At 35.6% G+C, this 18284-nt stretch overlaps 1 protein-coding gene across 1 annotated transcript in view; it reads right to left on the reverse strand.

Annotated features, from left to right (window-relative positions):
• Positions 1-17863, reverse strand: part of SCEL (sciellin) — a 50098-nt gene extending 32235 nt beyond the window's left edge. The window contains exons 1-6 of the mRNA XM_074816725.1: positions 17749-17863; positions 11046-11116; positions 7338-7455; positions 6618-6680; positions 6238-6306; positions 808-876 (exon numbers count right to left, since the gene is read on the reverse strand). Coding sequence (XP_074672826.1) covers positions 808-876; positions 6238-6306; positions 6618-6680; positions 7338-7455; positions 11046-11088 — 362 coding nt within the window. The 5' untranslated portion in view covers positions 11089-11116; positions 17749-17863. The remainder of the gene's footprint in view (positions 1-807; positions 877-6237; positions 6307-6617; positions 6681-7337; positions 7456-11045; positions 11117-17748) is intronic.
• Between the last annotated feature and the right edge of the window lie 421 nt (positions 17864-18284).

The raw sequence follows: 18284 nt of genomic DNA on the forward strand, positions 1-18284 counted from the left end.
TGTGTAGTCGTATTACCTATATAAAGTGGCCATCTCTGAATCATAGCAGCTTTTCTAATAACATGCCAATTTTGTGCTAACTTATTTTAAATTAAAAATTGGTTTAAAAAAAAATTGACCTTCTGACAAAAGAAAAGCTTCCCACTGGAAAAATAAGTTAGCCTGTATATCAAAAAAGTATTTTTTATGTTTGGGTACTCAAGTTTTCCACTGGCAATGTTCAATGGCACTTTACAGTGGAAACTTTAATTAGAATTTTTTCATGTAGTCTTTCCTCATAAATACATATTATATTGGGTAGAATTCATGCAGAGAAATGTAGACCTCTAGAACATACCCACACTGAACTGTTTTCAAAACATTCATTCTTTCTTTTTTGAATGTAAAATACCGTGTTTCTTAAATAATTGCTATGCTGAGTAAATGTGTAATCTGAGCTGGTCTTTCTTTTAATCTATGTGGAGAAATAGACATTTTTAAGAAAAATTCCTCTTATTTTAAAGAAAATACCTGAGAAACATCAGATAAAATGTCCTCCAAAAGACCCTTTTTCTCCTCACTGGCTATAAAGATAATCTATGATAACCTAGATATAGACGCCTGCATTCCAGATGTCAGGTGGTGAAATGAAGCCTAGTATTAGGCCATATGACACAAATAATTTCTCTATACATTCTTGGTATGTACATGTAATCAAAAGTTATGATAATATATAATATTTAGATGATAATGCATGATAAATGATATGTGATACATGATAAATTATAATATAAAATACTTAGATGATAAAGTTTCCAAAACTCATACCTGTTGCTTTGCTTATTATTCAGAGTTGGGGACTTATTTGTTTTATCAGTATCACTTCTGGCTGGAATTCTGTCAGAAACACAGAAATTATTTATAATATACACTCTAGATCCTTTTTTTTTTAAAAAAAAAAACACTTTCAATAAAGTTCAAAGATGGAGCATCATTTTGCCCTGTGTACAGATTAAAAATTCCCCAGTATCAAGATAGGTATAGAACAGAAGCTGAATTAATATCAGTTTAATGCATTAATATCTGAAGAGTCTAAGTAGCTCACTGTAAAGAACTGTTTTAAAAGGTTATGTTCAAACACTAATTGGCATACTGTATCAAGTCTCATTGTTAACAGTTAATTTATTACAACTCCTTTGAATTAGATGAGAATACTAGAAAGAAAAGAATGTTCAGTCAAGCAGTACATAAACTGTCCCCCTTCCCTCTCCCTCACCATCCCTTGCGAAATGCAAGAGTCTTATCTTTTTTACAGCTTTAAGAGATCAATGTGATTTGAAAATACTCATGTAAAATCCCAGATAAAGCATGGTAGTGACCTACAGGAATAACACATAACAAAGAACTTATTTGTGCTTGAATTAATTTTATTAAGCCATGAAATTTACACTAAGAAGCAACCATGTGATTTTTCAAGCCTTTTACGGATTCTACAGTTGTTGCCTAAAACCCTTCTGATGTTTCTCAGAAAGCACCATGTAGATATAGTAGCTGAAAAAGCTTAAGTACTGATTTTATTTCAACTTTCTTCCCATATATTGAATATCCTTTAGTAAGGACAAGGGGATTCCGAGAAGCTCAAATATAAAGTGATGTACAGTGAGGTAGATTACAAATACTAAATTGAGAGGGTTATTTTAAATATTTAGTTAAAACAGCTGAAATATATTTTGAGCAGCATTTCATTTGCATATAGAAATTACCTAATTTTAGTTATCTATTCCTATCTATGTACTGAAGCTACAAACATCTATAAACTGAAGGTACAAAATAATTAATCCTAGAACTATAATCCAATATTATGTGCAAAACATTTTGTATCCTGCCTTCAGCCAAGTATCACAGAATACTGTTGTACTTAACGGAAAGCCTTCAAAGGAGCTGTAAGACAATCTGCACCAGCATGTGCTCTGTGACTTTTTTCAAATCTTAAGTTTAATTGTGCAAATAACTATCTTATGTCACGGGGAGCTTGTGACTGTGACCGGCAGTTACAGTTACTCGAAAGATCACTAGAGGTCTCACTAAACTTGCTACTAGCATTACTTTGGTTTGCAAACATGAGAATTTCTTCTAATTCACAACGATCCGATGAACCAGCATTTCTTTCACGTTTCATGTCCTATTTTCAAATTTCAGCACAATACTTTACGTAGTTCTGCATTTGCTTATTTTAAAAACCTAAAGGGTCCTTCTGGCATCCTACTCCACTGCTGCCCAATGTAGCAGAAGCTTTGAAAAAAGTGAAAGAAAGGTAGGTATGTTAACTTCTGCTTGTACAACTTTTCAGCTTCTGATAAGCAGTGGTCAAAAAATACCCTCTCTCTGCACCCAGAATGCTGTCTCCAACAGACACCTTTAGATCAATGATCCATTAACCCATCTAATGTTTTTCTGAAGCAATTTAAGTTTCTGGTCTTCATAATATCCTGTGGTTGTGACTCATATAATCAATACATATGTTAAGGGGAAAACAAATGTTCTTTTTTTTTTTTTTTCTTTTCTTCTCTGTTTCTTGTCTTTTTTCTATTTTCTTTTTTTTTTCTTGAAATCATTACCTAAACATTTTATAGAATATCTCCTCATTCTTACAGCTCAAGAAACAGAAAATATTCCTTCCTTACTCACTTTCCCTATATCACTCTTTTCCAAGCTGACGAATCTTTGTCTCTTGAGACATCCTGCACGGGAAAGCTATTCAATCCCTGTGATCATCCTTTCTCACCATCCTCTTTAAATTTTTCTGGTTCTATTGTAGTCCTTCACATAAGTGAGATGCTACATACAGTGTTCAAGAAATGCAAAACAGGTTCATACCATGACTGAACAGCGGTTTCTGGTTTGCTCTCAGTTAATTTTCTAATAATTTCTACTGTTCCAAAGGATTAAATTATTAATAAAGTGGACAAAGAAAGTGTCTTGTTTGCTTCGGTCCCATCCCTTCAAGTCTAACTGCTGTAAATGGAGCTAGGATTTATTCCTCCTGGAAGCTGTTCTGGACTTAGTAGCATTTAGTACTTGGAAAAATAATAATGTAATTTTTTTCATCATCACTATCCGATTTTTAAATTTTCTCCCATCTTTTGTCAAATATTTAGTTAGTTGCTAATAATAAGAGAGAAATAAAAGGATAAATAAAATTTTTCCTTCCATCCAGAAAGGATGTCTGTGATTGTCTGCACAGTGCAATTGTTGTCTGGGTTGTGATGTGTAGATCTACATGCCAGTACCAGTATATGTACACCTACTGCCACCAAGCTATGGATTTCTGTTAACAATGTAACAGTGCTTGGTATTTCCTTGTGCTGGCAGCCAATGGTGCAATTGCATGTTGTCACTTGCAACATCTCTCCCAGGTCCTTAATACTGAAACCTGTGTTCAAATTTTACAGATACTGGGTTAGGCGAAATTTGTATCAAACTATACATTCTTTGAACATGGATATGGCAGTATCCAGGAAGCAAAAAGCTGTACTTAATATGGCTTTTAGGTATGTTTTCATTGTCACATTTACACATACAACTAAAAAAAAAATTACTCCTATATTCAAAATTACTCCTAGACTCCTCAAATATTTTATTTTGTATTTTTTAATTAAAATTTCAGTGGCTATTTTGCCATTTTGAAAACTAGATATTGAAGAGACATCCATCCAGATAAATCCAGATTCTTTAAATCCTTGTCTTTTGGAATATTACAGTCATGGCCAGAAGAGATGCAAAGCAGAATTGTGGAAAGATGTTCCAATATCTAGCTTGAAAACAGGTAACTCCCAAAGACCTTTTTCAGGATAGAAGACTACCATTTTACAGCATCTTACACAGACAACAATTATTTTCCATATAGACAGCATGACTTACAAAAATTCTGTAAACAGCTCTGAGAGATCTCCAATACCAAGGTCTACTAGGAGCAGTCCTTTAGACTTCTACATTCCTGGAACATACTCCATTTTCAACTCTGCCTTTTAGCTTTGAACAGGAAAAAAAATGAATGCTTCTTTTTCACACAGGCAACTAAACAATATAGCTGTTCTGCAAACAGGTCTATTCTAAGCTTGGAGACTTCTGTACTTATGCTTGCCAGACATAATTTATAAGAAAACAAGCGAATTGTACCTGGTGGAGAACATCCTTCAAAGTGGAAGCAGAAGTACCAAATTTGACTGCAGGCTACGAAAAGGTGCTAAGAGAAAATACATCACCACACCCTTTTATGCCTTAGGTTGCAGGTTTGAGGAGATGCAGAACACGTGGTCATCCCTTACAGAGATGCCTGCTGGCAATGGGTGTGCACAAATTAATCCTGGAATGGCTATATTACAGCTTCGAGAAGACCAGTGATCAGTGAGAAAAAATAAGCAACTTGACTGCAGCTTCCTCATTGTGATGATTTTAAGGTAGAACCATCATTATTCACTCCATTTATGGACATATTCTGCTTTAGTTAACAGAAGTGTACATAATCTTTTCTTTATATTCTCTTTCGTCTGTTGCATATTAATCCTTTATGTTAGATATTTGTGTATATGAAAACACAACACCAGCTTACAAGCTAAAATGATTCAGATATCTCAGTATCTCAGCATAAAACAAAAAGACATAGACTACAAAAGGACTATGTTGTTCAGCAGCACTGTAGAAACTGGAATTGTCCTATGACTTCCAAATTAGTAATCAGGGCTTCTATGCATGAAAATCAAGCCTTAAAAATTGTTTTGAAGTCAATGAGCATGTGGGTAAGAGTGACATAGCTGATATATACTACTTGAATTTCCAAAGAGCTTCATAGAAATTTGCTTTAAGGGCTCTTAAATAAACTATTCTCCTATGTGGTAACTGAGAAGGTCCTTTCATGCATTAATATCTGGTTAAAAAGTAAGAAACAAAGGTTTGAAAAACGACAGTTTTTCAGAGTGGAAGGAGGGATCTGTACAAGACCTGTGTTTTTCCATATGTTCATGAATTATCTGGAAGGAAGGAGAGTGAGATGATGTTGCTTGCCAATTACACTAACTCATGGTAGTCAAAACAAATGCCGACTGGCAAGGCTTTCAGAAGTCATCTGCTAAGATGTCAGATTTCTAAAATGGCAGATGACATTCACTTTTCTTAGATGCAAAGTAATGCCTGCCAAGAAAAACAATTGATCTCTGAACCAGCTATTATCACTCAGAAAAGAGGTCTTTGATTTATATAGATAATGTTATGAAAATGAAAGCTCAATTCTCAGCAGCACTCAAAAGAGCAAATTCAATATTATGAAGTACGAGGGAAGGAATAGCAAATGAGCTAGAAGCCATTGTTATACTCCTCTATATATACAAGGTGTGCACCCACCTTAAACACCTGCATGGAAATTTGGACCCCGAGATCAAAAAGACTAATGTGGAAACAGAAAAGATACAGAGATAAGCAATAGGTAAACTGAAGTTATAGAATGGCTTCCTCGTGATCAGTGAACAAATGCAGCAGGATTCACTGGCCTGCAGAAGAACTGATGGAGGGGTGATATCACACAGCTCTGTAGCCTATCCTGTTACAGACTTCTATGGAGAAGGTAAATTTTATATAACAAGTTTTTTGTTGTTTCTTACAACAGAAGTAAGGGTCATCAAACTAAATAACACAGTGCCAAGATCCAACAAATCAAGTGCATTTTTTCCACAGTGTGCATTTAAGTGCTGGTACTCATAGCCTCAGCATGTTGTGGATACCAGATGTTAATGGGGGCTGAATTTTGAAGGTGCAACACAGAAAGAATCTGCAAACACAAGCATGATAAGCATACAGTTCTGATCATGATATGAAGTGGAAGCAAAGATTTGCAAAGAACTAGGGGTTTAGCTGTGTTGTGCTTAACTACTGGAGGAAGGACTTTGATCTATAGTTTGAAAAGCAGGAAACTGGGGAGGAATGGTTATCATCTGTACAGAGATACTTACATTTATCGGGGCAAGAATACGCAGAAATTGATATAGAAAAAGAAGAGCAGGGTGTCAAAAGAATGTTTTCTCAAATCACATTTCAATTTTTCTCATTGACAACTCATGCAAAAATCATTCAAAGTCTTCTACTTAGATACTTAATAAATAACAAAATTTTAAAAACTCACCTCTTTCAGTCATGCTTTCATTTTTAAGATCTCTCACAGATATGAGAATCACAAAATACAATACATACAGAAAAAAGCCCTACCTGTCCAAGGTAGTATCAGACCTGTATCGTCCAAGTACGGCTTTCTGATCTTCTTTTTCATTTGTGTTACTGTTAAAAAAAAGGTTAGAAAAGCCACTTTATTCACTGTTTTTATTAAAAAACTCATCAGCAATAAAACAATATATGTCTTGAACTGAAGTATCATACAGGATTTCAGACCAGGTGTCAACAGAACCAACACTGCATCCATTGCAATGATTGACTTAACAATTATTGACATTGGAATCAGATTAACAGTGGAAACATGTATAGACTAAAATTGAACAAAGCAACCTCTTGCTATAAACAGGATATAGTAAAAGGATACTTAGTTTCCTTTGGCAATATCATTAGAAAGGTGTTCAGATACTGTACTGTACCTGTGTAGGCTATCTTGGGATTTGTATTGACTAAGCACAGCCCTTCCATAGTTTTCATCAGCACTTCAAGCAAAAAAAAAGACAGTGATTAGTTAAAATTTGAATATTAAAAATAGAAAATTGTTTCTTGGCAAAAGATTTCTGTCCTTGGTCAGATTTCCTAGCTGTCTACTACCACTGTAACCACACCAGCTACAGATCTCTGCATTAGATGACTCTAGACATTTTGGAGTAAGAATTATCTCTTCCTACATGCTGTTCACAGATGAAATAATGAGGACCTGGTCTCAAGGTGGAATTTCTACTGTAACACAAGTCCTAGTTTGCATTAGAGTAAATTTCTACTTATTCTGACTTAAGCTCCTTAAAAGAACTTGCCAAGATTTATAATCTTCATGTTCATAAAAAAAAAAAAAAGTCAAATTGTATTCTTGAAACCAAAATATATGACATGTGGGATTTTTCTTGTAGAGGAGAAGCCTGATATCTCATTAAATGCTCAGTCCTCAAAAGTCCCAATGAAAACCATCAGTGAAAGTCCAGCAAACTAATACTTCCAAAAGGCAATCAATACCTCATCAAGATAATCAAATAATAGTTATTTGATTAAATTAATATCATTCTGGTTGATATCATTCATGAAAAAGCAGACACTCCAAGAAAATGCACACAGCATACTGAACTAAATACAGAAAAAATTGTATTTCATAGCTTTCTCACCTTTCCTCTTCAGGCCTCTTCTTTATCCAGCTGTTATCTTGCAAAAGGGTCCTTCGTTTATTAATATCGTGAGTAGTCTGTTGTCTGCTTTTAATTGCAACAGAGGGGCTCTTATTATCTGCAAATGCAGGGAAACATGTCTTGAAAATGAACGTATGGGATAACTTTGGATACTCAAAGTACTATTAAAAAGGCTGAAATATGTAAAAGTTTAGCACAGACTGAAACTTCAGCTATCCTGTTTAGTGCAGACTGTTTCCCTGAAAAGCTTGTGTCTTAATCCATTCAACCTTGAAGGTACTGCAGAAGCCCTGTTTACCATACTAAATTCAGTTTCATTCTTAATATGAAACAGCTTCATATATTTTTAATGTAAACAAATATCAGAGATCTGAGAAAGGAATTATGAAATATACATACAACAGTAATTCCAGGGATGTCAGACTAATGAATCATGTTTCCTGGGGTGTTTTCTGTGGTTTTTGTATTTGCAGATGTGTGACAGGATGTAAATTTCGAACGAAAGTTAATCTTGAGATGATCACGTGGTTTTCCACCTACATCCAGCCCAACATGTGTGGATTTTCAGGTTTCTCAAAAGGGTCAGACTCCCTCGGAAGTTTCTTCCTCAGTGACTGAATGAACAGAATCTCTTTTCAACAAGCTACCTAGTTTTACTGAACTTTTAATAAAAGCAATACCTTCAAGATCTATATCTTTACATCAAATTTAACTAAAATTGGTGTATGGTTTCAAAGGTTATTTGGAGGGACAGACAGACGTACACTCACACACTGTATGAACATGGAAGCCTTATTCACTTATGAAAACAACCTAAAATTTCTTTGCCCAAGAATGCTGATATTTAGTATATTAAGGAACTAACAATTGGCTCTTCACTTGATTTGTGAGAATATATATTCTTCACTGTATTAGAAAGCTAATGTTTATCATCTCTTTTGGTTTCCCTTTATGAGGAGTTTGGCCCAGAAGCAAGCAAAAATATTCAATGACTATTGTTCTGTACTGTCAGTTCTTTTTCTTCCCACCTAGGTTTCAGATCATCATCCTGTTTGAGGTGAGCGGCTGTTAACATTCCCTTTTAAAATAGAAGTTGAGCCAAAATAGAAAGTCCATTTTTTAATTGTGATACTTGCCCCAAACTTTTTCAGAAAATGAAATTGAAAAATAAAATATGCAAAACCTTTGTCAATAGCAACCAATTAATTAACAAACTGACTGATGAAGAATACTGTGTTTCTTGGGTTTTCCTGTAGGGACCCTCATGATTTTCTCGATGAATTCCTCAGTCTCTGAGTATCCAAGCAAAAGGAGTTCAACACCAACAGATTTCAGGAGACATCACTATCTGGTGTGCAGTAAGGACATTTGACCATAAAGATTGTGTATGGAAAGACCACACTTCACAGAAAATACATGCAGTCAGTATTGTATCATTTGTCAGAGCTGTGCTTTGGCATTCTGATGTGATTTATAAGAAACTGTAGTTCTTGCTTTTAATACAAGAACTTCAGCTGTAGTGATAACATGAAAAATTACAAATAGCTACAGTGAGTGAAAGACCAAATCATAATAAAACACCAAAACATCTATTTTAAGTGACAGTGGCCAGGACTGATTTTTTAAATACATTTTTCTCATGAAAGAATAACACTGCAGTACAGAGATAAAAATTCAGTCTACAAACATATCTGACTGTAACCCAAACTATATCCGCTCTTACATGTAGCAATTCACTGTAGATATGTCCATACTGTCAAATAAAAGAAGGCCAGTGAAGGAATTAAAGGATTGGACTCATCATTCTTGTTTGCCTAGTTGCAAATGTTCCCTGGCTCTGTGTTGGCCTACCTATCTTCAAGACTGAACTGCTAGAGAAGTGACAAACATTTAAGAAGCGTGGCTGTGATAGCACAGATGTGTGTTGCTGTCTCTTGGTCCTGATGCCAAAGTTTGGCTTTCTTTTTTGAGTAGCATAGATTCAGTCCTTTGAGACCATTAAGAAATGAACAGGCACATCAAAGGTGAGACCTGTAAGAATGTGCTGACAATTACAGCAGATTAAGAACAAAAAGTCATCTATCCTTACTGCATGATTTCTACATCAGCCTGTTTACTGCTGAGCTAGTTTTTCTCTTAAAAATATTTATTAAAATCTGACTTTAAAGCCTTAAAAAAATGAAGACATCCCAGCCTCGCCTGCATAGCTCCAGTGGTTCATTAAAATATCTATTAAAATAAACACTTCTTGCAAACAGAAGAGGAGGGACCTCCATCAGTTTAAACAACAGCATTGTCTCATAGTCACTGTCAAGAATGGAGATAGTTGTAATTAGCAAACAAGAATATACTAAGTGCATTTGCCCTAAATATTTACTGTTTTGAATATACTGATAATACTAGTGATGACCAGGATGTAACAGGGACTTGGGTGAACATAAATGGAAAAAAAATTTTGCAACATTCAATAAACAAGGATTTGAATGAAGATCCAATAGCAAAAGCTGTACCTTCCCATTTTCATAAATATTTAGATATGTTTGGTTTGGTACAATCATTTGCATTAAAAAAAAAAAGTTAATTTTTGAAAGTAGGAAAAATGTGAGTTCAAGTATATGCATTCCTGTCCTTTTCTAATAGCATTTTAGGAAAACTGTTATCACCTACCCAAAAATCACTTGGGTTTCACAGAAATCATGGCTTTCTTAATTGTTTAGTGCAAACAAGGTTTTGGGAAATCGCCTATAAAGGTTGTAGCCAAGGAATCTATATTGTGTTTTCTTTTCAAGAAACATAATAAGCAATTTGCTAAAGCATGAGGCCTTGGGTTTGCTGAAGAGTACTCATTTCCAGTCTAATGAATTGTCTCCCAAGTTTCAATTAAAAAATTAAATATAGATGTGATACAACAGTTCAGGTCACATGAGCAAAGGCAGACAGAGCTTATCCCTTTCTTGTTTTGGCAATAAAAAGTTAATGTCCTTAACATGGTAGAGCCAAGCTGCTGTACCCATTTTGGTGTACCTAGGCCTGGCATGTGCCACATAAACCAGATCTTCATGCACGTCAAAACCTTTCAGTCTTTAGAAGTATTTTGTAGGTTCCAGGAAATGGAAAATTTTACTGTGTTTCCAGTTTGCCTCTGGTCATTTCTCTGCATAGAAAGCAAACTCCAGGCCTCCTCAAGCTTTGTCCCCCAGAGGAATAAACAACCCCATCTGACAATGATTAAATAGCTTTTTTCTCCACTCCCTGACTCTAGTTTTCTTCAGTTTCTCCTCATTTCCCTTGAGCAAATCAAAGAGATGTTGCTGAGATCGATGGATGCCCTCTATGCCCACTCCCAGCCACCATGCTCCTGTGCGGTTTCCAGAGCAACCACAGGCCTCAGCAGAGGGAACCGCCACCTTGCACCACACTGCCTGGTTGCCTGGCCCCACCATGCTATGCCCAGTGTGGTGTTTTGGCCTGAATGTCTGCCAGCAAAAGCTTATGCACAACACTGCTAGCTTTGCAGCTGAAGTGGGTCCTAGTCTGAGTTTAATAACCAGCCTGTCATCGCTGGAGTGGCAGTGTGCACTGCGAGGGAGCTGCACAATGGGCATGGCAATGCTTAGAAAGAAGGGAAGGCTACACCTCAACCTCTAAGTGCTCTGAGATCAGAAAATGAATAAGACTCAGTATTACCGCTTTGATTAGGAGACTGTTTTCGTATGCTGAAAGCTGACATTTTGTTCAGTGGAGTGTCCTGTGGGAATCTAAAAGAAAACACAAAAAAGACCAAGTTGGTGGTGAGATTAGGAATCAGCCCCAAAGACCATTTAAATTTGCTTGCCACTTCGGTCACTTCGCGCAAGTTTAGTCTGATGGGGTTGAATGACTTAGCATTAGCTGCAGCCCTCTTCGAACTGAAGTTCAGGCATGGTGGTGACTTTTCCCTCCCTGGTGATGACTACGTGGTGATGACTGCCCTGCATCTCTGCCTGTCACACTGCTTGTCCCTCATTTTCCTTGTCGCGAGCTCCTTCCCTGAGAACATATAGGGTGGTGAGAGCCTTCAGAGGACAAGACAGAGTAATGAAGAATGGGGTGAGGTGATTAGCTTAATGGAAAGATGATATCAACCTGTGGCTCAGAGCAGCGCCTCGAGCGCACATGGGCTCACCCAGCCCTGCTGACGGGTCTCACAGCTTCAGCGGCCTGCAGCTAACTCGGGGGTCCAGGACAGAGGCAGTTCTTCTGCCCTGCCGCAGTTTTCCAGTCACTGTCTTCTTCCCTTATCCCAAATCAGGTTAAAAAATGAGCCTTCAAGACTGCTGACTTAAAAAAAAAAATAATTATTTGGGAGATGAGCCACTCTAAAGATTTCATGTTATGCTTTGAAACTGGATTTTGAATATCATCAGCTTTCCTAGAGAAAGACTCAAGCAGAACATAATGACATGTCAATGACAAAAAATTCCCCCTCGAGTGAAAAAAAAGCAAACCTATCATTGACTTGAGTGTGGACAAAACTGAGCCTCTTTAGCAAATGGATTCCTTTTCGAAAAGCAGCATTTTCCAAGAAAACAATGTTAAACTGGAAAGCTCCCAACCAGTTCCACTGGTCAGTCTTCTAAAATTTACAGAAGCACCGGAAAACAGTTTTTGTGACAGAAGCAGTTGTTAAAAATCAGAAACATTCCCAGTTCTATAGTCATTCACCTAAGAAAGAGTGGATTGAGAGACTGGAGCCTGTGGCTCTTTCTTTACTGACGGAAGGTGAAGAAGGTCAACAATTTTGGCAAAAGCTTAGAAAAAATACTAAAAGTCATACTGACAATGAAACATATAAAAGTAGTGGATGCCACAATGAATAGCACTTACAGCAGATTTTTCTTTTCTATCTTTTTTCTGACAGACAACTGCTAAAAAGTTTATGATTACCAAGAAAAGAAAGCAGGAAACCAAAATCTGGATGTAAACAAACACAGATTTTTTTAGAAAATAAAGATATAAATACAAAAATAATACTGGAGTCCAAAAGTCTACATAAATCTTACCCATTTGTGAAATTCCAGATGTTTATAAGAGTTTAAAGTTGACTGGAATGCTCTGACCCACACTCCTTTCTCTTAACCTTAGATGTTGGTATCAAGCATGCATTGGCACAGTGTGTGTAGAAAACATGTGACTGCTGGATATGGTTCCCACCCAACAAAAATATGCTCAGGGCTGTGGTGAGCCTTATTTATTTTGCAATAGGTTATAACATATCTTTTTAAGCATATATGCACTGAATTTCCTAGAAACTGTTCAGGTAGGTTATTGAGCAATCAGTTTCAGATAATAACTAATTGTGCTATAAATCTTCCTGAACTGTCACAAGATGATAGAGAAGACTCTGATTTATTTATGTTTTCAGCTTAGCAACAGCTGGACATCTGATACTGGTTTGTATTTCAGTCAGTCCCAAGATAATAGGAAGCTTGACATTTCAGTATATTTCACAAGCAATGAGTGCTGGCAGTTCTTCATCTGGAGAAGAAGAAGTAGTTTATATAGAAGAAACTTGGATTTATTTTCTAATAAAGACTTTTAAAGCCATTTCCTAAGGGAACTGGATCATAAAACTTTGAAAATGGAGCCTTCTTTTGTGGAAATTAAACCAAATACAGTCATTCTAAGGCTTAGAATATCTTTCTAAAAACACACATTTTGCAATTTAAATATTTGTTATTAAAAATTACAGGAAACTTCTATATAGACTTCATGTTATACTATAGCCTTCCTTTCCATAGATGCATGATGGAATCTGAAATTTCTCACAGCACTGTCAAGGAAGTAACATACAACTTTGATAAAATGAGAAAGCCTCAGATGTTTGTTCTGAAATATAAATTATCACCAAAGTAAAAAATCCATACATTTTGAGGCTTGTCTTAAAATCTACAGAACAACTACAAATACATTAATGACACTGAGACACTGAAAATCAACTGGAAAGCAGGTTTGCAACTCCTGGTTGTATCCATGCATGACAAAAGAAAGTCCAGCAAGTGTGTTTCTTTCATCCTCCATCATTTAATTAAAACTCTGTTTTGTCTCTTGTCCTATAGTCATTTTCTAATGTTTTTAGGGCAAAAGAATACTTCTGTTGCACATGTATACGGCATCTGGAATAAACTACTACTTAGTCTCCCAGCCCAAAAGTAATATGCATAAATGAATATAAGAAACAGGCACACTCCCTTTTATAGTCAGCACTGAAAATGTGCCAGGCATTCTGAAATTTTAAACCCAGGCATGTTAGTCTTACAGAATACTGGCATATTGTCCTCAGGTTTACTTCTTGCTTCCAAACTTTCAAGTTGTATATCAAAGATTAATCCATTAAAATTTAAAATGCAAATTTAAAAAAAAAATCCTACTTTCATCTCTAGCACAGACAATCAAGAATCATCAGAGTAAGATTTAAATTTCAAGATCTTAGAAATGAAAAGAATCTTGCATAAACAGGCAGAATACAACTCATCAAAGCATTTTTTTCTTGGTCTTCACTGTTGTGAACTAAGTGTGTGTGTGTCTGTGTATGTGGAAAGAGGAATGAACAGAAGATTGTGAGGATCACATTAGTTTAAAAACCGTCACATTATTCACACAGATCAATGAACTGCTTATCTTCAGCCTATAGTTAGAGGGAGATTAAAAAAAAAGTTTTTAACTTCGTAAATGAAATTGTGAGAAAGAAAAGTTATAGGCTTCTATAGTATAGTATAGTAGTAAATTATGTTCAGGCATTCTTAATAAGATCTCAACCACTGAAGCAAAACAACTCAGCTGGAATGCAAAACAAAAACAAACAGGAATGCAGCTCCAGTGTAATTTGATTTTAAAAACAGCGTCAGGAAACTTTAGAAGAAAATTAAAACTGCCCCAGCCAGTCCAATGAGCAGTTCCCAAAAAGATTTAAGACATGCCAATCCTGGATTCAGACCCTCCCCCATTTTGGGGGGGAAATCCAAATACAATCCCAAAGATAAAACTTCAGACATGACTTCAGGGAAAGTCAAATGCCCCTCCAAGCTGCTAGCAAGTTATTCAGAAAACAGCACAGGTCTCAAATTCTATTTTTGTCACAAATAGCCATATTCACACTTCTACATCTCCTTTCCACATCCTGCAGTGACTGATCAGCAGAAGACCTCAGGCCTGCCTTAAATTCTCAAAACTAGACCTTCTAGTTTTCAGCTGGACTGAACACACCCATTCTCCCAACATAGAGTCCTCTTGCCTTCCTTCTTCTGTTTTTGGCTCTAGCTTTCTATGTAATTATGTTTCACATATATGCATTGCTGTATTTAAAAAAATACATAAGAATAATACAAACATTTCCTGTAAGAATCATGTTTTCCACATCAGACTGAACTAGTTATAAGCAAAAAAGTCTTTGTTCTTTGGCTTCTAGCTATGACAGTGATTAAGACCTTATTTATAAATATTCAGTTTATATGTATTTTGCTTTTAATAAACAATATTTCTTTCCACAGCTAAGAGGTACTGCATATCATCACACTGTATAATAAGTAATTCAACACAGTAGATGTTGAGAGAGTGTTGAGGGAGTGTCAAGCGAGGTACACCTCTCAAAAGTCAAAACATCTGGTTTTTATACTGAAGTTTTTTGATATAAAGCATGGCCAAATGTGAATGCCTAAAATATCAAACTTCCTACTATTATTAATGAACTGGGTGATACAAAAAGTTGTAGATGAACAGCTAGTTTAAAACAAAAAAGTGTCAGAATTTTCCCATCTTCCAACTACTTGCGCTGCATTGCTAAAGCAGCCTGGACTGTAGAGAAGCCACTGAGTTTAGCATGTCCACATAAAATGCCAGCTGGAACAAACAGGTTTCTTACATATGGCTCTACACAGTCACAGCTTGCTGACTACTGTTTGCTATGCATCCTTAAAGTTTCAGCTTTTCAAAAAAGTCTAGTATCTGCCATATGAAGAAGAAAATAAACATATACTTTGTTCTTTCATTAAATATGAAACTTTCCACCAAAATTTCATCTCCTTGAAGGACTATTCTGCTCTGAAGTAAGCTGAACATTTATTATCTTGAGTGTACTCAGAGCTCCAAATTTTAGAATTATTCCATTAGAAATCTAATAAAAGGTTAAGAAATTAATTTTCCACATCCTTTGTGTTTTAACCTTGGCTTGCTTTCACTGCAGTCCAGGAGAAATTTTGGGTAGAATAACTATTTGTGAGAGAATAAAATGAAGGCTTACTTCAGCTTTATTTTTTAGTTTTGTTTTTTGGTATTTTATTCTCCATTGGAACTGTTAATGTTAATTCTATACTACATGGCTTATCTTTCATTTATATGAGATGAATGTGGAGAATATGACATTTTAAACGAAAGTACATTTGATCCTACTTAATCACAGTTTCAAAGCACACTATATTTCCTTGCGTTCAGTTAACAATTTTTATGTCAGGTCAGCAAACTTTGTTATTTTCCCCATCTTTTCTGTTGAATATATCTGAATATCTGTGAACAAGCAACTGATTACAGTAATTCTGACTTGATATAGGATAAAGATCTCCAAGCCTTAGAAATAAGGCACTGTGAAGACATATCATTACAGTTGTTCTTCTAGACATTCATAACTGTGTGAGGTGAAATCTTTCTGGTTTGGAATTTAATACCAATTTTGTTGTTCTCTACATCCATCATTTATCCCCTCAGATATCAGAAGTGCTGTGACTGGGCTGTCAGATCTGGCTACCTATACTTCAACTCTAATAAGAATTTGTATCTCTAAACATGGCTTCACTTTGTGATTGCAGGTAAAGGCTGTTTTTCAAATCACCATCACAGCTAGAGCCACCAAAAGCTGTACTATCCTTCACATTTCCAAACTTGCTATTTCAGTCAAGCATATGAGCTCCTAAATAATAGCCCTAAAGACCCACTCAGGTGCAGATCTGTATGTATAACTGATGCTGCACTTTCTTCCCTCCAAAATTGTCACTATTATCCACTGCAGTACCTCAAGACTGTAGGTCAGGACATGCGGTAGAAAGAACAATGGTGTTACTAACTCAGCACAGTACCAAGTGTGTACTTAGAGCTTAACAAATAAACACTGGAATATCATTTATATGCTTCAAAATTATAAGTAACATGATTCTGTTTATTTAGCAATTAGTTAGCCTTTTTGTCCTTTTTCTGAAAACTACACATAAAAAAACCTACGTTTATTTTACAGACATTGAAGAGTAACAAAAACATATTCCTAGAGTGATTTTTTTTCAATAGTTGCATATCAGAGCAATAGCCATATAATACATTTATAAACTTCTAAAATACTTTGTGTTTAAATGAGCATTTTTCTATACAGTTTAGGCCACAGAATTGATAACAACCCTCACAAAGAATAATAACATGTATGTGTGTAAAAGAGAAAACAGTCAAGGTTAGAACAGGCAAGGTAGGACTAGAGAACACGTGAATGTACGACAAAAATCATTCATCTATTTGTAGCAGAAAGAGCTCTCAGAACTGGTTTTTCAGGACGTGGGTGGAGGAGATTCTGTTTTGAAAGAAATTAAGCTTTGGAACTGTCACTAACGTAAAATCAGCTGCTAAGTCAGAACCCAAATTTCTATGTGTTTTCAAATTAGAAATATATGATCAGTTTTAAAAGGTGGACTTTTTTTATAATAGAGTGTAGAAATGGGGTGATAATTTTAGATTCTTTTATTCAACTGATTGTTTTTTGATATATTTTTAATGAAGAATGCTTCCTGTTTATACATGGGTTCCATTCATGGTACAGATAAGTCATTGTATCAAAGCAGAATCGGTATTTTAGCTATACCTTTAGAAAGGGTGGAAATGATTTCTTGATACTTCACAAGTAGTTTGTTCTTAAAAAACAAACTGTTGTTAATTTTTTTTTTCAAAATCATATACTTGAAGCAAATACAAGTAAATGAAAATTTAATACTCTTTAATTGTTGATAAAAATTCCAAGGAAAGAATAAACAATAAAGTTAACCAAAGAGCAAAAATGACATTAAAACAGCTATTCATGAGAAGTGGTCTGAACAGTGAGTTTGTTATGAGAGAAATAGCACTAAAATAAATTACAATTAGAAATATAATGTGTGTAACAAAGTAATTAAGATAGTATGGCCAAGAGAACATTTCAGAAAGGTCTGGGGAATTTGAACACCTAATAGCTGGGTTTTCATAGTCAAGTTCTCTACCCTTCTTGAAAATCAGATCCTTTGAAGTGGGATCCTTAGCTGGACACTAAAAAAATCACAAAACATCTAAAAAAGTAGGACTTTCATTACATGGTATATAAAAACATAGAAGTAAACACCCTTACCTAGGTATGGTAGAAGTTAGTGTCCTAACGTGGCTCAGCTGTGTGATAAGTCAACCTGGAGATATCTGGAAGTGAGGTACAATCAAAGCAGACAGAGAGCTGAACTGTCATTCCCCATCCAGCTGTCTGAAAAGTCAAGAGACTTCTCCTTCAGAGGCTGAGTCACTTAAGGAGGAGGTAGGAGGTGTGGAAAAGGGTGGCACCTTGTAGAAATACCAGATCAATTAAAAGTACCAGTGAGTTGTTATACATCTGTGCTTGCTGTACCTTTCAAGTGTGGTAGGGCTGGGTTTCACAAAATGAAATGCTTTTACAGACCTTGAAACAGAAAACCAAGCAATTACTATTTGGAAGAAATATACTACACTCATTTGGATTTTCCACAGAAAAATACATTGCAGAGTTATAGGGCTGCTTCTCAGCTGGAGTGTTTCACATATTTACACAGGCAAACATGAAGAAACATCATATTTCATCAAAGGAATATTCTACAAAAATGTTATGTGAGGAACACACACTGGAATCTGATACACATT

The sequence above is a fragment of the Strix aluco genome, chromosome 2 (genome assembly GCF_031877795.1).
Source record: "Strix aluco isolate bStrAlu1 chromosome 2, bStrAlu1.hap1, whole genome shotgun sequence".
NCBI classification, from domain to species: Eukaryota; Metazoa; Chordata; class Aves; order Strigiformes; family Strigidae; genus Strix; species Strix aluco.